Here is a 23,897-nt window from a genome sequence, read left to right as displayed (position 1 = left end):
CCATCCATCTACAGGTCCAAGGGCCAACAGATATGACCTTTACTTTAGAACCTATTATTATCCCAAACAATTCTCTTCCAGGCTGTGGAAAATCTACATTGTCTGCCAACAAGACCTGCAATCATTAAATCGATGAAACACTGCGATCTTGCTTGTATGCAAGGACTTCAATAGGAACTCCTATCTAATCCTTAACTCACATTATGAGCTCGTAAAGACCAAGCCTTGAAGGTAAATGTAAATCTGAAAAAAGGACCAGATTTAAAGTCGGTCAATGCATTGGCGACAGACATCCCTGTCCACCAAAATCTAAACCAACCCCAAATGGAACATGACATGAAAGAAGGCTTACATAACTCAAGTTCTAAATCATCACTACTCCATTCTACCTTTTCACCTTGAAAACATGTGAATAAACAAGGATCATTACCAAAACAACTGAAAACTCAGATCGCCTTAACTTTACCCGACGCAGAACTTCCTTGGAAACGTAGGTCTTTGACCAACTATCCGATCTAGATGATACTTGTTTGTCAGGTTGATGTATCCGGTTTCCATTGTTTACCAATACTCTGCACCAAATGCCAAACAGCCAGATATGCTAAATAAATAAGGAGGAAATAGAGGAAGAATTTTGGAAGAACTATCAGAGTTTTTTTCCCACACTGACACACACAGGTGGAATATGATTTGCAACTGGCAGACAAGCAACAAACTAGAAGATTGGAAAAATAGGCAAAGAGATTAGCAGAAATACTGAAACATTGGGAACCGATGAACTGAAATGATGCCTCTCAGCAGAGGTGACCCTTTCCTGGACTGAGACGTCCCTGGAGGCTGGAAGCGGGTAGAAGTGCCCAATAGCTTCTGACCCCAGTGTCAGGAGGGGGCGGGGGGACAAAACGGGCGTCTCTGCCCAGTGTGCGCTGGCAGCTGGTGCGTCCCCCGCCCGTCTCATGTGTTTATGTGGTCTATGAGCGAATAAAGCCAGCGAAGCCGCGGTTGTGCACAGCCACCGGCAGCAGCAGAGACAGCCCAGCCCGCCTGGATCCCGGCAGCATCTCTTCCTCTGGAGTCGCCGCCTCCCGGCCGCATCCACCGCATCCTCGCGCAAACAGCCGGCTGCGTTTTCCCTGCAAGCATCGCCGCTGACCGGGAAACTGAGAGCCTCAACGCTTCTTTCAGCCGCGGATATGGCTACACTGGCGCAGCCGCTCACCCTGGACCGCGGTAAGTCTGCCCGCCGCTGCGCGGGTGCTCAGAGCCTGCCGCTGTATTCCACGTTAAAATGGTGTCAGGGACGGGAAGCCGCGGTTGCCTCCAGCCGCCAGAACGCTAGAGAAGCGCAGGGTACCGGAAGGGGGGCGCAGTGTGCACTCCAGCCGGGGCACTGGAACCCTGCCGTCCCCATCTTATTAATAGTGATCAAGCCCGTCATTGCCGCTGTCTCTTCTCCTCGTATCATTATTTACTTGTTCCTGTTATGTTTACTCCTCGTCCCCCTTGCTCAGTATTCTACCTTTTCCTCTCCTTATTTCTTCTATACTTTCTACTCTGTACCATTCCTTTTACTTCTGCCCTTTCCTCGCTGCCCTGGTTTGCTGTTTCCCACGCGCACCATTGCGTTTTATTTCCTATCATCCTCCATCTAATCTCCCATTCCCCCATTTTCTCTTCGGTCCCCTTCACATTTCTACTCTTGTCTTACATCATCTTTTCTCCTATCCTCCTTTAAACCCGCGCCTTTTGCTCCTTTGCTCTTTCTCGTTTGAGTTATATTCCTTACTCGTTGGTGCTTCTTCATCCTTCTCCTGCTCCCCCTCCCTCACTCCATCTCTTTCGGCTCTCCGTGTACCTACCTGTGCCCGCCGAGCCCCTCTGAGCTCCAGGGACTCCGGGAGTCGCGCTATTATCCTGAATTAAACCGCTCTGTGTGTGTCTCATAAGAGGGGCAGCAGAGCCCTTGGACGCCGTGTTGACACAGACTAAAAATAGATTCTGCGGAGGTTGTGATTTATTAGATGAGATTGAGTAAATTCACCAGCTACGGCACAGAGGTGTTGCAATATGTTAAGGATGGGCTCCCAGTGACGCTTTTCTTTGCTTTTGGGACTGGCCGCTATGTGAGATTTCAGTGCAGGGGCTTGCATGTGTATCCTTTATGTGTTAGTGTCTGAGTGGCTAATAATCTGCTGAAAAATCTTAGATGCTCCCACGACAGGTATCACGAGCAACAGAACGAATCCAACTTTCGGACGAGGAACCTGCTTAGCGTGCTGCAGAATGTCTGTTAGCTGTGATATGGAGTGAGCGTGTGTTTGGTACAGCAAATAACTCCACACGAAAGAAACGCAGGCAGCAAGAGCGACATGTATCTGAAGTAGGGTAGCGAGACAGAGTCTAAACAGGGGTTTGACGGCTACATATATACTGTAAAGGAATATAGCTGCAGTGAAGGCCACAAGTTGCATACATGCACTTGTGTGGGCAGGAGAAAAGCCCACATTGGGTGGTGAGAATTACCTTTCAGGTATATGATAAATGCAACTTTGTGTGCATGTGAACATGATGGCCAGCCCTGGGATGTTGTAATGAGAGATTGGCACATACTGTAAATGGAGATGGTCTCATTGCACTGTAGATTTGGGCTGCTTCAATCAGCTGTACGCAATGACGGAGAGCTGCAGCCGGCAGGCTCAACAGGTGCTCTTTTTCTGTGTGCTGTTTCTTTGAATTATACTCCTTCTTTTTATAAAGTGGTACAAAAGGGGGTGGTAATGGACGGAGCATCTGAACCAATCAAACACTCACACCCAGTCAAAAGATCTGGGTTTAATCCATCACCGTTCTTTAGCCCACTCTGCCACCCCAGTTCAGACATGGCTATATGCAAATCAGTCTGACCCTGTGCCTCACAGGAACAGTCCAGCCCGAACTGCCTGGCTTGCTTGAATCCAGTGGCAAAGTACCGCTTTTGGCCGCCATAAGTGTGGCAGGGTATGCTCAGACGTGAGTCCCTTGCTCACTTTGCCACTGGATTCAAGCAAGCCGGGCTGAAGACGGCAGGAATGCCAGAAACCGGTCCTCGGAAGCTTGTTTCCGGTCCAGGGAAGACATGGCTTGGCAGTTCGGGCTGGACTGTTTCCATGAGGCACAGGGTCAGACTGATTTGCATATAGCCATGTCTGAACTGGGGTGGCAGAGTGGGCTAAAGAACAGGGATGGATTAAACCCAGATCTTTTGACTGGGTGTGAGTGTTTGATTGATTCAGATGCTCCGCCATCAACACCCCCTTTTGTACTTCTTTTTATAAAGGCCACAGACAGGGTATTCTTTAATTGTTAATGCTGGGGATGGTTATTTCGCATGTTGTGAGCGACACTGAAGACAGTGAAGTGGTAGAGGGCCTTGATGACTGGCATAGACCACCTTCTCCAACATTTCAATGTTTGTCTTTAGATTTCTCTCTTTTAATTTGGAACATTTTATCCTTAGTGAGTGGGGTGCTCTAACAGCATCATAGCCCTTATGTTTCGGTTGTCCAGCTTCAAGAGCTATTCAATGGATACAGCCTGCAGCCTTGCCCCACTTTAGGATTTCAACATTCATACAAAAGACCTAGTCAGAAGGTGACAACCTTGACGGGGTGACCTGCTTGGTGTGTCTGACTTGTGCTTTATCACAGTCAGCTTGATATTAGGCCTAGGTACCTGTCAGAGATTTCTTGTTGGGGCTTTACTTTTTCTTGATGCTCTTTGATTTATAAACACCTTTCTGGTTCCCCTCAACTGGATTGTTGCCGTTTTGTTTTCAGTTTTCTTAATACATTTTTCTTATGTTCTAGAAATTAGTTGTATTTGAAATGAGTTTATTTTTTATTTTTTGACTGTTGTAAAATACTTTGCACATTTTCCAAAGTTAAGCCTGTTTGCTCTATGCCTTAGCTTCCAAGGTTGAGTCCAGGTTTGAATTATTGAAACTATGGTTGACCTTACAGGGCTTATTACTTGGATAGGACTTGCATCCTCCCCAACTAATAACTAATTTTCTTGCAATGGGTATCATCCAGATTGTACTGAACTGCTTCACCTCCTTCCTTGCTGGTCAGTAACCCATCCAACTAGTAACATCAACCCACCCCCAGCGGGCTATAGGGTTCCTTGCCGGTCCATCCTCAAACCCACCTTTTGAATTTATACATGGGAACTCAAGGTCCATTTATAACCATTCCTGACAGCAAAATCCATCAATATATACGGGTGATATCTATGAGTCATTGGACCACTCTCCTTTGTTATTGCACTCTCCTGTGACTTGAGCCTTTAACTAGGAGAGGCCTGTGACCATCTGGAATATCCCCTGTCAGTGGACTATAATGCTATATTAGATAACACTATAACGTCTTTGGGCCTTAGTTTTTTCAAGACCTCTTGTATATTCTTTAGTATATACTTATTATATACTTATATGTGTATGTGAATGTACTTTGTGGGCTCCGGAGATCAGCCCTAGGATTTGGTAGGTCAAGCATTAGAGACCTCTTGTATATACTTCAGTATATACTTATTATATACTTATATGTTTCTGTACTTTGTGGGCTCTGGAGATCAGACCTAGGACTTGTCTGCTTCCGCTTAGGAACTTTTTTTTCTTTTCAGTTGTCTCTATTTATCTGTCTTGATAGGAAACTACCAGCAGAGGTCAGTAAAATACCAGAATTGCATTCTGCTGAGAGACTTTCTTTTTTGAAAATTTTTCTAGCAACTGCCTCTAATTTTCTTGACAGAAAACGACCAGCAGAGGTCAGTAAAATACCAGAATCAATTTAGAATTCTCTAGATTCTAGTCCATAGAAATTGTCTTCCACGAGCACCTGTAGACAGTAATATTTTTTTTCAAATCTTGTCATTTCAGTGATATGACCACAGAAGGCCCTGATTTTATATTAAAAACAGAGCTTTGAACTGTACCATTTCCCACTGAAAGGCAATATTTCTCTCCATGTATTTCCATACCTGGTGTGTCACGCAGTTTGGTGCTTACTTTCCCTCCATGTTAAAGAACAGTAGATGTTTCAGCACCCAGGCTAATGTGCTGCAAGTGAAATACATATAAGGGCCCAAAGACAGCGACGGCTCGTGGAGGGAGTTACGGTGGGGCAGGAGGGTGGGGAGGGGGAGGGGCAGGGTGGAGGTTGCTAAAAACCGGCATATGGATAATTGCAGGTAAGTAAACAATTTAATTAATAAAACGAATTTCGTAGTGCGCCTTGCATCGCAAAATGCAATGCAGTGCGAGCTACGAAATTCGTTTTATTAATTAAATTGTTTACTTACCTGCAATTATCCATATGCCGGTTTTTAGCAACCTCCGCCCTGCCCCTCCCCCTCCCCGCCCTCCTGCCCCACCGTAACTCCCTCCACGAGCCGTCGCTGCCCAAAGACGAGACCAATTGCATTGCAAATGCTTGTTTATGTAATTGTTTACTCTCTTAGGCTTTGTATTGTTGGCTCAGGGATCTAATTTGTTTTTAAAAGATGTAATTGGCTATACAGTAATGAATTTGGCCAATAAGCTAATTAAACACAAAATAGACTAAAGGACAGGCTTTGGCATGGAACCAGACTTCAGCACTTAATTCCACGTGGATGGAGACAGACCTTACACTAACTAAACACTTACTATCGCTATCATTCATACATTATGTACTGTTTGAAACATGCTTAGATCTTGAGGTATCTTACAGTATCCAAACAGTAGCTTGTTGAATCTATATGACACGGAATCATTTGTGGGGGTTTAAATACTGAATTTGCTAAACATTGAGTACAATTTTTGTTTGTTGAAATCTTGCTCATTCCCTCCTGCCTATGTGGAAAACTTGTATTACATTCCATTTAAATAATATTATTTCGGTTTCATTAAAAGCTATTCCCGTTGCCTAGGTCTCCTTTTTATGTTGGTTTGTGTTCGAATTATGCAAGCTCTAATTAGCCCAATGTCCATTCCCTGTATTGCGAAGGAAATTCCCTGATGTATATTCTGTTCTGCTGCTTCCAGGCAAAGGCCTGTGACTATTTTTGCGATTCAGGGAGAAGTTTGATAATCCGTTCCATTGGGTTTATGAGAAAAATGTAGCCCGCAGAGCTGTGACTGTTTACTAGATAAATCCTTTTGAAGGATTGCTCCAGACTGCTGTACCACAGGAAGCGCGGCGCTTCCTGCTGCTTCTGCAATGAATGAGACACCTGAGCTGATGCGGTTCACTGACGGCTTTCATGTGAAACAATTTTAACAATCTATTCGGAATACATATTGGCCATGCCCAGGACAGTCAGTGTTTACAGCTCTTTAGCTGTAATGGGTGAATCCATAAATAAGACTTGGGAATTAGATCCCGACAGCACTGAATTGATAATTGTAAAAAGTAACAAGGGACAATACATTGGGGGCTATACACAAAGGTAAATTTACATCTTAGAAAATCTACACATGTAAGTTTACCCATTCATATTTGAGTAACTTAGCTACTTTTGGCTATTTACCATGTACAAGTGTAAATTACTAAAAAATTACTAAAAAGGGTAGACTTGCATATTCCCTGAAACCGGGGGTGGAGTCGGTAAAAAAGTCATACACCGCCATAAAGTTACCACTAGTAGTGACTGTGCAACCGTATTTGATGTTCCACATACATGGCAAAGACCTCTGCAATCATTGCGGCAATCTCCCTGTAGTAAAGGATAGGGACATTTTGAGAAGTTAACCAAAGTTTTTTCTGTTTAAATATCTGTAAGTTAAATGTTAATGTAAATTAATTGTATGTATGAATTTTAAATGCAGAATGTTTTTAAATACTACATCATTATTAGGTAAATGTTAAATAAAAAATGTAAGGACTCCACCTGCCTAGCTTTCATGGACGTATTGAGTGCCTTTGACAGAGTGGTTGGGTCCAGGCTGTAGGACATGTTGATCCATCTAGGGGTGGACCTTGGGCTAGTTCAATTCCTGCATGCACTTCACTTCAACTTATCAGCGTCTGTTAGGTACGTCCCTGCTGGGGAGCCCACCCCCAGTTTCCTGCTGGGGGAAGGGGTCTATCAGGGGTGTGCACTGGCCCCCATACTCTTCCTGCTATATATCAATGGCCTTGAGGAGACTCTATCCACCTGTGTGGCGGACGTACTGATGGGCAGTGAAAAAGTCCCTGCGTTACTTTACGCGGATGGCGCGGTCATAATGGGCAGAACACACATGAGTCTAAACACCCTCTTCCAGAAATTTGTGAGTTTCACGGGGTCCATGGGCCTAACCACCAACCATTCTAAAAAGTACACCATGTAGTTTGGGCCCAAATCTACCAAACAAAGAAGTGTTTCTCTTCAAGACCATCAGGTTGCTTTCACACAGGAGTTTTCTTACCTGGGGGTGGTTCTTGATGCCAAGGGCAATTGGGGCCCCTGTAAGCGTAATACAGTCCAGAGATTCTTGGATGGTACTGGTTTCATTTATAATTTAGAAATATTTAAGAGCAAATGTCTTCCCATCCTAACCTATGGGACTGGCATTTGGGGCTATTCCAACATATCTGCCCTCCAGATTGAGGAGAATGGAGAGCTACATCACATTCTGAGTGTTTCTCCATCATGTGCCTCGTATATTGTCCATCTGGAGCTATGTATTGGGTTAGTTGAGGACTCTATTAAATTTACCTCTTTGGTCCTCTACTGTGCCATTTGGGCGAACCAGCATGAAGGCCTGAACAGGAAGGTGATCCTAGATTGCCTTGCCTGCAATAGAGGCATAGATATCCCATGCCTGATTTATAGTAAGTAGGAAATTATTGATTTGGGGAGACCTGGACTCTTTTTGCCCGGTGGATATCACTAAAGCTGATCTATCTTGGGTCAAGAATGCATTTATAACCAGGAATAGACTGTGCAAAGAGGAACTTGAAGTAGCCAACATTTCTTTTAGGGAATATACTAGTCTGCAATCTACTCCTCATATGGAACCATTCTTGTCATGGATGGACATCACATGGGACAGAGTCCTGTTAACTAGATTTAGTCTGGGCATAGTTAGGTGGCAACTATTCCATTGGTTCGATTCAATTGTATCAATGTGCTAATTTGTCCCTGTGGCGAGTCTTCTCTCCAGAGTCTGCTTAATTTTACTTTTTTTGTAAATATTATAGGTCCTATTCCAAATTTTTTTAGTCATATTAATTGGATCCTGTGGTATTAGAAGCTATGCAGAGGCCTTGACCTACCTGCAATTATTGAATTCCTCCACTCCCTGCTGTTCCATTTGTTCTTTCTTAAAATGTGCTCTCATAAGAGAAAACAAATGGCTTTCTAATTATTTCCTATTCTATTTGATAAATTCTGATTAGAGGGTTTTGTGTCACACACAAATCCCTCTAATCAAAATTTAGATACCTTTTTTTCGGGCCTCCCTTCCCCACCTTCTTTACCTGATGAATTCACTTCATTGGAGAAAGAGGTTACTGCTCAAGAAATAACCAATGCTATTAAATCCTTAAAAAAATCCAAAGCACCTGGACCTGATGGTCTTACTCTTGAATTGTATTCTACCTTTTCTTCCATTTTTGTCCCCAAACTTTTGGCACTATTTAATTCATTTATTGTTGATGCTAAAGCTTCCGTTCATTTATGGACGCCCTAATAAATATTATCCCTAAACCTGACAAAGAGCATTCCCTTTGTAAAAATGTCTGTCCTATATCCTCAATAAATTATGACTGTAAAATATTTGCCAAGATTCTTGCATCACGACTTGAAAATATTGTTCCTTTATTAGTAAAAACGGACCAAGTCGGATTTGTGAAGGGCAGGTTAGCCTCAGATAATGCTCGAATGTTTGCAAATATTATTTCTTATGGTAGGAAATCTAAATATATATCCCCTTGCAGCATTGTCTGAAAAGGCTTTTGATCGTATCATATGTTTAGGACCCTTCAATGGTATGGCTTTGGCCCTGCTTTTATTTCATACGTTAAGTTGTTATATTCATGTCCAAGGGCCAGTATTTTGTTAATAATCACTTTTCTAAATTCTTCTCCTTATCTAGAGGTACTCGCAAAGGATGTCCCCTTTCTCCCCTGTTATTTGTTTTATGCCTTGAACCCTTCCTTGAACGTATCCGTGTCAATACTCATATAACTGGATTCACTTATAACTCCATAGAAACCAAGTTATCAGCATACGCAGATGATATATGAATTTACATGTCAAATCCCCTTACTTCTCTCCCCCCATTCTTGGATGAAGTTCAGTTATACTCCAGCGTTTCTGGTTATAAATTAAACCTCTCTAAGACAGAAGTTTTACCCCTGAACCCCATATGCTATCAATTTATGTTCACTGACACAAATTTCACATGGTGTTCCACAAAAATTAAATACCTGGGTATTTGGTTTTCTGCTTCTTTAAATACCACAATTAAACGTAAGTTTACTGCATTAATTACTACAATTCAGTCACTCCTTCTTAGTTGGTCTCCCCTTTATCTTTCTTGGTGGGGTCGTCTGGACACTTTTAAAATGATGATTTTCCCGCATGTCTTATATATAGTTTCCATGCTACCTACTCGGATCCCCAACTCATATTTTTCTCAAATGAACTCCATCTGTTCAAAATGTTTATGGAATAAAAAACATCCACGAATAGCTCTTACAAAACTCATTCGTCCTAAATCTGAAGGTGGTTTCCGTTTTCCGAACTTCAAAGCTTATCACTCGGCCTTTTTGATTAAACAATCCTTTGCGCTTTCCTATGACTTTGCAGATATCCCTCTTCCCAAATGGATTGTTTTTGAGCACTGTTTATTAAAAGATTTTTCCTTTCATAATGTACTGTATATGTCCAATAGTACTTTCATATCCACAAATCCTATTTTAAGATATTCCCAGGGCTTATTATAGAACACATTTTCCTCAGGACTAACACCATTTCAATGTTTTTTATCCTCCACAATATGGTATAATAAATATCTTAAGTATAAAGGTAAATCATTTTACTACAAATACTGGAAGGAGAAGGGAATTACTTTTGTATACCAATTGATTCACCAGAATTCTGTTATTCCCTTTCCTGATTTACAACTACAATTTCATTTACCTAACTCTTGTATTAATGAATATACTGCATTACAATCACAATTAGCCACTTATGATCTTCCAGCTGATACACCATCTCCTCCACCAATCACCCCATTATATAGTTTGTTTCAAACTCACAGGCCTAAAGCAGCTCTTGTTTATCAACTATTGTTGTCACGTGTTGTGGAGAGACCTAAATCCCCTATTGAAAGTGCTTGGGAAGCTGACATGTCTGTTTCCCTTTCTATCATAACTTGGGATAAGTTATGGTCTAAATTATTTAAAGTTTCTCCTGCTGCTCGCAGAACCCAATCTTTGTATTTTATGTATAATAGGGCTGTTATTACTCCTGTTTGTATTTCCAAGTTTTCCCCATCCTCGTCTCCATTATGCTGGTCTTGTTCTAATGATACTGGCATGCTGAGACATCAACTTTATGATTGTTCAAATGTATTAATATTTTGGAAATCTGTTTGGACTATTTGCATGAACATTTTTAAATGTGATCTTCCATTATTAATACAAAATGTATTTTTAGGTTCCTCCTCACCTGATGTTGTAGAATCCTCCTCTATTTCCTTTTTATTTGACTTATTTATTGCATTAGCATTCAAAGTCATCTTATCGTCTTGGAAAGACAATTCCAAATTATCTTCATTAACTTGGTGAAATTTTATTTGTGATGAACATAGAATTGCTAATGTTTCCTCTATTTCTCTTGCTCAAAAAATTAAAGTCGATCTTCTTTGGCTACCCTTTACATCATATCTCTCTTTACATGCTTCTACTAATTTTCTTTTCCGTTAAACCTGTTCAATAAACTTGTTGAACTTTCTTCTCTCTTTCATTATTCTTTTCTTTCTCCTACATCTCTCTTTTGGTTCTTTTTCTCTTTTTTTCTCTTTCATTGTCTTCTCTTGCTGTTCAAATATTGCATTTACATATTGCTCTTTTTTTTAATATAATACAATGATTTGTGTTTTATTATCTATATCAAGGATGTTTTTAGGTCTCGCCTGAGTCAGCGCATTCACTGCTGTGCAAGACATTTAGTGTGTGGGCTTTTAAAAGTCGTAACACAGCTTTTTTGCTTACATAGAGCGTGCGTTTACGTGCACAATGACGAGTAGAGGCACCATCTGGCTTTCCTCTCTCGTCATGGTGTGCGCACATCGCACACCACTCGCCAGCCTGCTTTCACTTTACTTTTTCCGTCGCGCGCGGGCACCACCCACGTGTATGCGCACTACCCGCGAACACCCGCACCACTGCGTGCTTTTAAAAAAAAATTCTTATAGCGCGCGTGTGCACACAACTCCCTCCACCTCTCTCTCCCGCTGCAGTCCCCATCTATGCATTCTTCGCCCATGCTCACAGAAGGCTGGAAGGGACCACGTTTTCATGGGCCATCTGTCTCCCGGCGGCAGCAGGAGGAGCTTCGACAACATTTTCAGAAGCCCCAGGAGCAACACCAGCAACAGGAGCAGTGCCTCAAGACCCCCCAGCAGCAGACCCTGCACTCTCACCAGCAGCGGACACAGCAACACAGGGACCATGCTCTCCGCAGCTGCGCCATGGTGTTGGTGCACATTGGATACCTCGTTCTTCCAGTCTTTGGCTCTATGCGAAACAGAGGTATTCTGTGCTCTCACCCCTCGCAGGGGTTCTTCTCTGTCTTTCACCCGATGTCTTCAACCTCCAGAAACCGGAATACTTGCCTCAGCACTGCAAAGCTTTCCCTGGTACTTGTCTGTCTGGGAATCTAGGATATGAATGTGCTTCTGAGGCAGGTCATCTCTTTCATTGACCCGGAAGCGCACCTTCTCTTTAGTCTGGTGCTCACCTTTCCAATCTCCTGGTCGCTCTTTACCATCTCGCATGTCCCTGTACTCTTCACAGGTGACTTAAGGTGGCTCAAAGCTCATGTGTGAGATTGTAGAGAATATTGTATGATTTCTTAGATACAACATTTTACAAACTATTGCCTCTGAAACTAGGTCAACAAATGTTCAGACATTACAATTTGAATAGCAAGTGTTGAAAACCTGGAATCAACTCTGAGAGCTACCAGCAGCTCTGCAGCTCTGTCTGAGGCCAATGTAACACATATATGTCACTTCCGGACGCACCCTGGGACCTGAAGTCCAACGCAGTTCATGTTATTGGCCTTACAGGAGGAATCATGTCGTCATTGTGTAACAGGGGTGGAAACCTAGCAGTTTAGGCTACAAAAACACATTGAAACATTTTGAGCAAGAATTAGTATTCTGGAAATACAGCCGCAAAGCTATTTGCCAGAAAACGAGGTGCATGTCCCCACCATAGGGAAGCAGATGGCTCTTCCGTGGTTCTCTGCTCAGTCTCTGGTGTTTTTGTACCTCGTCCAGGTACTTCCAGCAATTGGATGTTTTGTTTCCTCGTGCTCTCCATGTCCCCCTTTCTCTTGCCTACCTTATACGGCCGGGCAGGCTGCAGACACAGATGGTCACCTTATTAATGCTTCGAAATGTTAAGTTTTGATAAGACGCAAGGAGCCAGCGAGCCCTCGTCATTGTACTCGGCGCACAGTTTATGAGAACAGAGCGCCTCTGTGTATGCTGTCATCACCCATCAAAAGAGCTGATGCGCGGAGGCCTCTGAACAGACCAAAGAGCGGCCCCAGAGGAGGGTCCTGGCCTGGGGGCTACAAACTGTTAACAACGGCATCTCACCAGGGCATGACCCTTTGTAGCATCTACTGAGGGGTGTTTTGGTTCCTTGTGTATCACGAGGGCACAGCACATTTCCAATACGCCATCAGCCTTGTGTGTAGTGTACAATGTGAGGTGAAACCCGTTTTATAATGTCACACGTTCATTTCTCACTGTCCAGCTCATTCTGGTTTCCCTGGCATATAGAGCCACCTTTATTTGCATTTTCGCCTTACATCCTTTCAGAGTTTATACGTTATATAATGAGGCCAATGAGACCCACAGGCAATGGCCGTGTCATGCAGCGCTGCGCTGGCTCCGTGCAGAGTCCAGGCCTCCTTATAAAGTGAATTCAGTTAACCCTATATTTCTCTTGATAGCTTGTTTTGCAGGAAGGGCAGATGGGGAACAGGGGTTGCCTCTTTCTGTTTCTGGTCTGTGCTGTCTAAAATAATGTACTAATGCCAAGAAATACCAATTAAATTAATTCACCCTACCCTCTACATGCACATAAAAATAGTTCCACGACTCTGCACTGAGACTGCGCAGCCCTTCGTGATAGGGCCACAGACGTCAAGCGGTAGCAAGTCACATAGTCAGCTGCGTTAAGTATTTTATGGTAATAGTAAGAGGAAAAAACAATTAAGTTGACTAGTAAAGTCCGTTATCTCACCAGTAATTCATTTAATCAGTCAGTGACTGAGTGCTGCCTGTTCCAAGAAGTTGTGCAGTTTTCACATTCCAAGGGTCATGTCCCCAAATCAAATGCGACTGAACGCGCTAGTGGCCCTGTGTAAAATCCAATAAGAAAAAGAAAACACTTAAACTACCAGTTGAGACAGTAACTTTCCACAATGTGGGTCTGTACAAGTACACTTTGTACTATTTTGTGATTCCATTAGTATTGGGTATTGCCGATCATTGGTCAAGGGAGAGTGAGAAATCCACAACAAATGGCATCCCACAGAAAGTCTCCCCCTTCCCCCCCACTGAAGGTGCGGGGCCAGGTGTGAGCCTCTTCCCTGTGATGTGTGAAAGCTTCAGTACCGCTTTGTTCCCCGGGTGCCTACTCCACCTGTTGAAGATTAGATTGCAAACGTCAACATTATCGGCGCCATCTTGCCCCTTTCAAGCTCATTCGTGCGCGTAGGCGACAGCCATTCCAGCGCGTCTCTCACTCTCTTTCTTAGCCTCGCAGGCATCCCCCGCACGCTGGCAACCCCCTCGCTCTCCTTGGGTCATAAACCCCTCTTCAGCGCAGATCTGCCTCAGAATCCCATCCTGTTCCCAGCGCGACACCTCCCTTCATTCCTTTCATAGTCTCAGGCCCTTTGATGCAAACCTCCCTTTTCTGTGTGCCCGTCTGTCTTCCTTGTTCCCAAGCCACCACCTGGCCCTGCGGATACTGTTTATTACCCCGTACAGTAGGAAGCCTCCCCTCCCCATCAAAAGACCCTCGAGCCGATCAAAGCCCCCACCCTACGAGATCCGATCAAACTTCACACATTCCGTGAATCGGCGGAATATCCTGCTGCGCGATAATCATCACCTGTTGCGACCGTGGTGGGGAATTCAACTGTAAATGTATGTGGGAACGGGCCTGAAGGGGAGATTCCGAGGATGTTCTTTCACATATCAAAGTGTTGCAAGAATGTGTTACGTGCAATAAAGATCATAAACCTGAGTATAAGAGGCCAGGCCTCAAAGATGTGGCTAGAGCACCTCGTGACGATACTTGCTGTCTGAATTGATGTGTTCTCCTCCGGAGAGAATAAACCCTCGTTTCCTGCCTTTCAGTCTCCAGCGCCTGCTTCTTCATTGATTAAATTTTGGTGGGTCATAGAGGCGACACCGCCGGGCAACACAAAAAGGGTCTTTGGTCACTGGTTGTCTACGACCCCTTTTACAATTGGCGCCCAACGTGGGGCCCATCAGCGACTCGTGGATCCAGTGGGAGAGGTCCTGACGACAGAGTGAACGACTGCAACGATCGGAAGGTACCCTGTCCGATAGACCCTCGTCTGACAGCCGATCATCCGAACTTCACTGGTTCCGAACGGACCTCTCTTGAGTGATCTACGGTCCTGACTGGGAACCATCAGGAGTGCCACGAGGAGTACGAAGAGAAGAGGACGATCGGGCGCTGGATTCGGAAGACAAGAAACTGTCCATGCGGTCCGGGTAAGGTCGTGTAAACACGACAAATCGCGAAATAATTGATAATTGATGGAAAATACTAGTATTACTTTTTGTTAATTTATTTGGAGATTCGCTGTCTGCAAACGGAGAAACAACAGGCTCTCCCTTTACAAACAGTGAAGGATAGGTACGCGTCCGTTGGACCTATCTTTCTCCCCCACTGATCAATTGCCCCTCCCCATTGATTAACTGTTACGGATTGTTTTCTGGAGATTCTCTGTCTGCAAACAGGAAAGAATAGGCCCCCCTCTTTGCAGATAGTGAAAGGGTAGGTGACGCAGACCTTTGCGGGCCTACTTATTCTCCCCATTGACCATTTTTTTTATTTTATTTATTGACCAAACACTGATTGCCCGATATTGGTTCTTGAGGTATTCACTGCCTGCAAACAACGTAGAATAGAAATATTCGGTCTAGTCTTTGCACACAGTGATAAGATAGGTAGTGCTGACTATTATCCCCATTGCGATCCGTCATGCCTGTCTTCTCCCCACTGGTTAGTAGCCTGTTTAGCCCGGACCGCTTATTAGAGATGAACCATCCGGCTCCGCTGGAAGGCACCCCTAATAAGGACATGTTCATGAAGCATGGATTGATCGCTATAGCCTATAGCAAGCTGTGGCATAAATATACGAAAAAGGATCGAGAAAGTCAGTGGCCACTGATAGGATCCTTCGATGATGATAAAATAAACGCACTAGAAACAGCCCTTGGTAAAAACAAGACGACGCCCACTATGCTTGATAGTTTCGGCATGTGGCGCAAAGAAACTGAACAACGTAAAAAGAGAACTGAGAGTAGGTTGGGAAAGGAACTGGGGAAAGCAGCCCACCTAGCGGCTCAGAAATTAAAAGAAGAGATAAAAGAAAGAGAGGAAGCCAAACTGAAACTAGAAATAGAAATGTCAAGCCAGTGTCCGGTTAGAACATCCTCCACGCTCTACCCTGAATTACCCTCGAAACAACGAGCCAACGATGATCTGCTGCTAGGTCCTCCGATCATCTACATGCCCCCTCCATATGCCCCTTCCCAACCCTTAGCTCAACACCCACCACCCCCAGGTACAAGCGAGAGTAGCGCCACAGCTTCGGCCCCCAGGGCCTCTGTGCCGGCCGGACCCCTTGCATTAGATACTACGCAAACAACAACGTTAGGCGACCCCGAGGCCCGAAGGGTTGGTTCTGCAAGAACAAACAGACTAAGCAAAGATGAGCGAGCAGGGGTTGATAAGATAGCAAGGACACTGGTAGAAAGGAGGGAAGATGAAGAATACATCACGGATGTGTTCAACTCGTATACAGGGAGTTACAGACGACACTTTACTGTACAACTGTGTTACCATGTCTTGAACGCGTACGAGGACCGGTATCGAGACAAAGGTCCCCAGAGCCTAACGACTCTGTACCGGAAGGTCGATATCGGAGATGAGGGTGAGTGTGATGTGACGGACCTCCTTACGCGTACGCTTGAGGTTTTCCGCCACCTCACTGAACGAAAACCGACGACTGAACCTACGGCGCCTGTAGTGACCGAACCTCAGACTGAACAATCTAACGCCATGATGCCGATACGAGAGGCTGCCCCTTACTGGGTCCCTCCACGAGGTGAAGGGACTCACGATGATGCAAACAACAAAGATGCAAAAGGGAGGGTAGTGTACAACTGGGTCTACCAGCCCTGGGACCGGCAAGAGATTCTGACATTCCGGAAATCTCTGCCTGACCTACGTAAAAACCCCACTGCCTTCTATACTGAGTTGGGTACAGCCCTAGGATCAACGATTATTACCCTGGCTGACATCGACTTGTTTTTCGGGTTATGCCTACCAGCTGATGTGTGGAAGCAAATCCGGAAAGTCGACCACGTTGAGCTGTTTGGACATAACTGGTCACAACTCGATGGCATAGATAAACAACGAGAACCCGGACAAAAGCCTTTGAAAGCCATTTTAGACCTCCCAGATAAAATCGTACAGAAATTAAAAACCCTGATCCCAGAAAAGAAAGTGGACTGGTCGATAGTAACGGCCTGTCGCCAGAAACCTCAGGAGGATGTATCGGAATACTTCTCCCGGTTTGAAACGGTGTTCTCCGATTACAGCGGCCAGGACTTGACCACTGCAACCGGACACCATCTGTTTGTCCAGAATTACGTTAAGGGTCTATCACCAGAGGTCTCACAGAAACTGCAGGCCAGCGAGAGTAGCTGGGCAGCCTCCAAACCTACGGCTATCCTCCAGATGGCCCAATATTATGAACATCAGAAAAACAAAAACGATAGAGCAACAGAGAGAAAGAAGAAAGACTTAAAAGAGAGGGTGATGATTGCTCAACTGCAAGGGGTGACTATAGGACGAGACCAATACCGGGGAAACCATCAGATGAACGTCCCTAAAACTGCACCTCCCAAGGACCGCACTTCGACTCCCCACATTGGACGTACAGACATTAGAGAGGACCAGTGTGCTTTCTGTAAAGGAACGGGCCACTGGAAATCTCAGTGCCCAGTTCTTTTGGAAATCATCAGAAATAGAGATCCTAGGGATATAGCAAGTGGACCGAGAAATAGGGGACCGCAGCGAGGGCCCCCAAACGACGCAACTAACGATAGATCAGGCAGGCCAAACACATTTGACCGACCCAGACAGAACCAATGCCAGCAATCTGACTACGATGATGTTCATGACTTTGCATAGGACTGCCTAGGGCAAGGGAGGGATCCAGTCGAGCTCCATGTTGACCAGCAAGGCCCTTACGTCACTGCTAAGGTCTTGGGTACAAAGTCACCATTCCTGGTAGACACTGGCGCAACACGTAGTGCGTTATCTAAACGACTGATTCCAAGGGCACCCTTGTCTGGCTCACTAATAACATCGACAGGTTTCGATGGTACGCCCTCCACTAACCCTTTGTCCGCCCGATCCTCTTCGACTTAGAAAACAACACCACTGACACCACGTTTTTGCTTTCCTCCAATAGCCCTGACGCAATTATGGGACTTGACTTATTGAAACACTTCCGAGCCACAATTAGATGTTCTCAAGACGGAGTTCGAGTTTTTCTTTACGACAACCCCGTTCTGCTTAGACATTGCCCTCCCAGACGCATGTTTTCCATCACCGACGCTGACACATCCCTGCTTGACACTCTGCCTCCGTATCTGTGGGCCAAAACGGATTCGGATGTAGGGCGCATGATGATTGACCCAGTGCACATTACTGTCCGACCAGATGCAACACTCCCAAGACTTCCACAATATCGGATATCGCCCGAGGGCGAGAAGGCATTGGTAAAGATCATTCAGTCACTGATAGACGCAGGAGTGGTAGAGGAAGTGGTTAGCAACGTTTGCAACAGCCCAATCTTGCCCATCATCAAAAAGCAAGGAGAGGGAGATGAGAAAGCGTACCACTTTATCATTGACCTTCGAGAGATCAACAAGGTGGTGGTACCCCAGTACCCCGTGGTCTCAGACATCACCACCATCCTGACTTTGATTCCCTCTACTGCCACCACCTTCACTGTCATTGACCTTAAAAACGCATTCTTTTCCATCCCCATCCACCCAGACAGCCGATATCTCTTCGGCTTTACCCTCAAAACCCGCTCATATAGGTTCTGCCGAGCGCCCCAGGGCTACACAGAAAGCCCCAGCATCTACAGCCAAGCCCTCAAGAGACAACTGGATCAAGTCCAGTTACCCGACGGAGTGGTGTTAGTGCAATATGTCGATGACATCCTTTTGGCAGCCGATACCACTCCATTAGCTGTCACAGCCACCATTCAACTCCTACACTTCCTTGCAGAAAATGGCCACAAGGTCTCCAAGAAGAAGTTGCAATTCTGCCAACCCCAGGTCACCTACCTAGGCCACCTTTTGTCCAAAGACGGAAGGAAACTCACTCCCGACCGGATCCAAACCATTCTTGAAACTCCTATCCCTAAGACCCAGAAACAGGTTCGCTCCCTACTTGGCCTCACCTCCTTCTGCCGACAGTGGTTACCCAACTTTAGCCTCACAGTAAAACCGCTGCTTGCACTGCTAGCTAAAGACGTCCCTTTCCCACTCCCTTGGACCTCTGAGTGTCAGACCTCCTTCACGCGACTACGAGACGCCCTTTGTTCGGCCCCTGTGTTAGGTACTCCCGATTACACGAAGCCCTTCTCCCTTTACACTCACGAAAGGGAAGGGTGCGCTTTATCTGTCCTGACCCAATCCATTGGCCCAAAGCAACGACCGTGCGCTTACTTCTCTGCCACTCTTGACCCTGTAGCCAGAGCCTTGCCTGCCTGCCTTCGAGCTGTAGCTGCTGCTGCGATCTCTATCCGACAGAGTGAGGGGATCGTGCTATCGAATTCCCTCACAGTACTGGTACCCCATGCAGTTGACACCCTCCTAAACCAAACCAAGACGCAACACCTGACGAGTGCCCGACTGACTGGATACGAACTGACTCTGCTCGCACCCCACATCACTCTGAAGAGATGCACCACACTGAACCCGGCAACTCTGCTACCCTTACCAGAAAACGATCCCAATGTGCACCCTGTGCATGACTGCGTGACCCTTACGGACGAACAGACTAGAAGCAGGGTTGACCTCAGAGACACGGCTTTTCCTGACCCTGACGGAGAGCTGTGGGTGGACGGTTCTTGCATCAAACTCCCCGACGGCACCACTTCAGCTGCCTATGCAGTCACCACGTCTCGAACTGTAGTCGAGACAGCCCGCATCACGCAACGATCTGCCCAGGCAGGGGAACTGATTGCCCTAACACGAGCCTGCATTCTAGCAGCAGGAACCACAACGAACATTTACACCGACAGCCAGTATGCCTTCGGGTGGTTCACCATTTTGGGCTCCTCTGGAGGGAGAGGGGATTCTTGACCTCACACGGCACCCCCATTCTGCACGGGGACCTAGTCTCCGCCTTGATCGAAGCCGTCCTTCTCCCCAAAAAGCTTGCAGTCATCAAATGCCAGGCACACAAGAAGGTGACGGACATTATAGGACAAGGAAATGCACTAGCTGACATCACTGCCCGAACGACAGCCGAAAGTAGGACGACAACACATATGTACGTGACCAGGTCACAAGCAGAAAAATGGACTGATGCTAGGGACACTATTAGGGACATTCAAATGGCTAGCACACAGCACGAACTAACAGAATGGACACGGGTGGGATTAAAAGATGACGAAGGCTGCTGGCGGACAAAAGACACAAACAAATGGTTGCTACCTGACTCGTACCTGATTCCCATACTGACTATGGCACACTCCCCTGCCCACATAGGATCAGCCCCCATGATTGAACTTGTCTCCAGAGTTTGGCACAACGATAAAATCACGGACTCCGCCAAACGTCTGGTTCAACAATGCTTGATATGCCTGCAACACAACCCCGGGAAAGGAACTGTAGTACCCCGGGGAGGGTTTGGGGTCCCAAATCACCCGTTTGAAGTCCTGCAGATGGACTTCATCCAACTAGACAGATGTCAAGGCCTGAAATATGTACTTGTTGTGGTATGCGCATTTAGCAAATGGGTGGAAGCATACCCAACCCGTGACAACATTGCTATGGCCACAGCAAAAGTTCTGTTGAAGGAGTTTTTCCCCCGTTACGGCCTTTGTCGAATTTTGTGGAGCGACAATGGCCCCCACTTCGTAGCCGAAGTTATCCAACTTATTTTGAAAGGGTTGGGTGTAAAACAAAAGTTCCACGCAGTCTTCCACCCCCAATCTGCTGGTCTAGTTGAACGACATAATGCCACACTGAAACTAAAATTGGCCAAAATAGTGGCTACCACAGGACTGAAATGGCCGGACGCACTCCCACTGGCATTGCTCTCAATGCGTTCCACCCCTACCAAACACCACTTGACACCATACGAAGTTGTATTTGGCCGACCTATGAATGTCTGGTCTGCACCGAAACCAACTTCCATTCATGACGTCCCGGACGTCCTAATGTCTGATTACTTATGCCAACTGACTAAAACACTGTATGTTATCCATCAACAGGTGCTGCATGCCATCCCTGACACTTCCAGGGGTCCCGGACACACCATCCAACCTGGGGAGTTCGTCCTGATCCGGAATTTCCAGCGTGCCAAGAGTCTGGAACCCAGGTGGACGGGCCCCTGGCAAGTCCTCATCACCACCCGAAAAGCACTTCGAGTGGAGGGAAAACGCAACTGGGTGCATGCGCACCACTGTATGAAGGTCTCCTCGACCCTGGCCACGACAGAAAACATCGATAACCAAGAAGAGCTCCTGAACAAGGACCGACCGTCACTGACCTGCTATCCTGATACCGAAGCACTTGAACTCTCAAAATTCTCTGATCCTACTGTACCATCCAGAGAAGGGTATTTCCTGCGCCGAAGGGAGGGAGCTCCGGTTAAGCAGACCACGGACTAAGTTGAATCTCAGAACGGTGACCTAAACACAACCAAGGGTTACCGGGAGAGAAGCTAAACGAAGTCTGAGGTTCTGCCCACCACCGAGCACCTTGAAGATGATGGAAGCGCCAGATAAGAAGATGATGGAAGCGCCAAATAGGAAGATGATGGAAGCAACAGGAAATACCCACTACAGAAACCCAAGAGCAGGCAGACTCCTCAGCTCAAAGACAATTGCACTCTTCATCACAATCCTTTTCTGTTTTCTCCTCATGACCACACTCTGGATTGTGGAAGAAAATACACCTGCTCACGAAACATTCCTGACTACTGCTCAGCCTACCACCATGAAGGAGCATTATTTGATTTCGTTCTCTCCCCAACTCAGAGAGAGGCGAAAGGAATTTTGGAATAACTCTTTCATACAACTACTTCACCAGCACAACCTTGCCACCAATGCCACCAACTGTTGGATCTGTGGGTTGCTACCCCACGCCACTGGACACTCGATACCATTCATCCCTTCACCTTTCTCAGTTCACGGCTCTTGTCTTGCTTGGCTGATCCTTCTGCAAGAAAGCTATAAGGACAATGCCACCTCCAGCAAAACCGTAACGCATTTCTACCACGGGACCTGGCGGAACAGAACAAAGACACATTTCTGCCCGCAGACCACCAACAACACAATCCACTTGGACATTCCTGCTAAAGAGCAAATTGAAATGCAGGTGTTCAATAATCCAACCAGAACCACCTTCTCCTACCTGCGAAAACGAACGGCTGCCACTCTGACTGTGGCCCTGTCAGTTATCAACGTCACCGGCCACATGTGCATAGAAGGGCTTGGGACTCAGCTGGTAGGCCACAGTGCTTGCCGGTTTTCCAGGACTCTGGACTCCACCGACCCACCTTCCTTTGTGGCATCCCCAAACATGTATTTCGTCTGCGGCACGAAGGCTTACACCTGGCTCCCCAAAGGCTGGAGGGGCACTTGTTTTATTTCCTTCATCCTTCCTCCGACATATGTGGCACCAGCAAATCATCACAGACAAAAACGAGCCAAGGACATTGAACAGGCCGACTCAACCGGAGCACAGTTCCTCGATGCTATGAAGGGACTTGTCCCCCTCTGGGGCCCGATGGCAAACAGTCGTGCCATCCGACATCTGACCCAAGCAGTCGAGACAACAATGAACATCACAGCTGGGATCCTTGCTAATAACACCGCCGAGCTTCAAGCGGTCCGCTTGGTGGCCCTCCAGAACCGCCTTGTCCTAGACGTGGTTCTTGCGGACCGTGGTGGAGCATGCCGCATTATCGGGTCCAGCTGCTGTACGTACATACCGGACAACTCACCCTCAGTGTACAAAGCCATCGAACATCTTCATAGACTCTCTTCAGAAGTCCACCAAGAACAAGAAGAATGGTCGCTTGGTGGTTGGCTCTGGAACACCGTCAAGAACTGGGGCTGGAGACTATTCACCATTATCCTGATTCCTGTAGTTGTGATATGCGGTTTATGCTTAGGAATTCAATGTCTGCCACCTCTGTGTACATTATGCGTAAATTGTATTTGCCCTAAGACTGTGGACTCTGGGAACGAACGTATGAGAGCACTATATGATGCCGAGGTTAGGAATTTGATGAAGATTGACATTGAGTAAGCAAGATTGGCTAAGATATGTTGAAAAGGGAGGACTGTTGAAGATTAGATTGCAAACGTCAACATTATCGGCGCCATCTTGCCCCTTTCAAGCTCATTCGTGCGCGTAGGCGACAGCCATTCCAGCGCGTCTCTCACTCTCTTTCTTAGCCTCGCAGGCATCCCCCGCACGCTGGCAACCCCCTCGCTCTCCTTGGGTCATAAACCCCTCTTCAGCGCAGATCTGCCTCAGAATCCCATCCTGTTCCCAGCGCGACACCTCCCTTCATTCCTTTCATAGTCTCAGGCCCTTTGATGCAAACCTCCCTTTTCTGTGTGCCCGTCTGTCTTCCTTGTTCCCAAGCCACCACCTGGCCCTGCGGATACTGTTTATTACCCCGTACAGTAGGAAGCCTCCCCTCCCCATCAAAAGACCCTTGAGCCGATCAAAGCCCCCACCCTACGAGATCCGATCAAACTTCACACATTCCGTGAATCGGCGGAATATCCTGCTGCGCGATAATCATCACCTGTTGCGACCGTGGTGGGGAATTCAACTGTAAATGTATGTGGGAACGGGCCTGAAGGGGAGATTCCGAGGATGTTCTTTCACATATCAAAGTGTTGCAAGAATGTGTTACGTGCAATAAAGATCATAAACCTGAGTATAAGAGGCCAGGCCTCAGAGATGTGGCTAGAGCACCTCGTGACGATACTTGCTGTCTGAATTGATGTGTTCTCCTCCGGAGAGAATAAACCCTCGTTTCCTGCCTTTCAGTCTCCAGCGCCTGCTTCTTCATTGATTAAATTTTGGTGGGTCATAGAGGCGACACCGC

At 46.2% G+C, this 23,897-nt stretch overlaps 1 protein-coding gene across 2 annotated transcripts in view; it reads left to right on the top strand.

Moving 5' to 3' along the window:
• The first annotated feature begins 979 nt into the window (after nucleotides 1-979).
• Nucleotides 980-23,897, top strand: part of LIN7A (lin-7 cell polarity scaffold A) — a 465,312-nt gene continuing 442,394 nt past the window's right edge. For both annotated transcript variants that reach the window (XM_086919598.1, XM_086919601.1), the window contains exon 1: nucleotides 980-1,230. In XM_086919598.1, the coding sequence (XP_086775724.1) occupies nucleotides 1,194-1,230 (37 nt within the window). In that variant the 5' untranslated portion in view covers nucleotides 980-1,193. The remainder of the gene's footprint in view (nucleotides 1,231-23,897) is intronic.

The sequence above is a fragment of the Lissotriton vulgaris genome, chromosome 1_1 (assembly GCF_964263255.1).
Source record: "Lissotriton vulgaris chromosome 1_1, aLisVul1.2, whole genome shotgun sequence".
Lineage (NCBI taxonomy): Eukaryota > Metazoa > Chordata > Amphibia > Caudata > Salamandridae > Lissotriton > Lissotriton vulgaris.
This window is presented reverse-complemented; position numbering and strand designations above follow the sequence as displayed.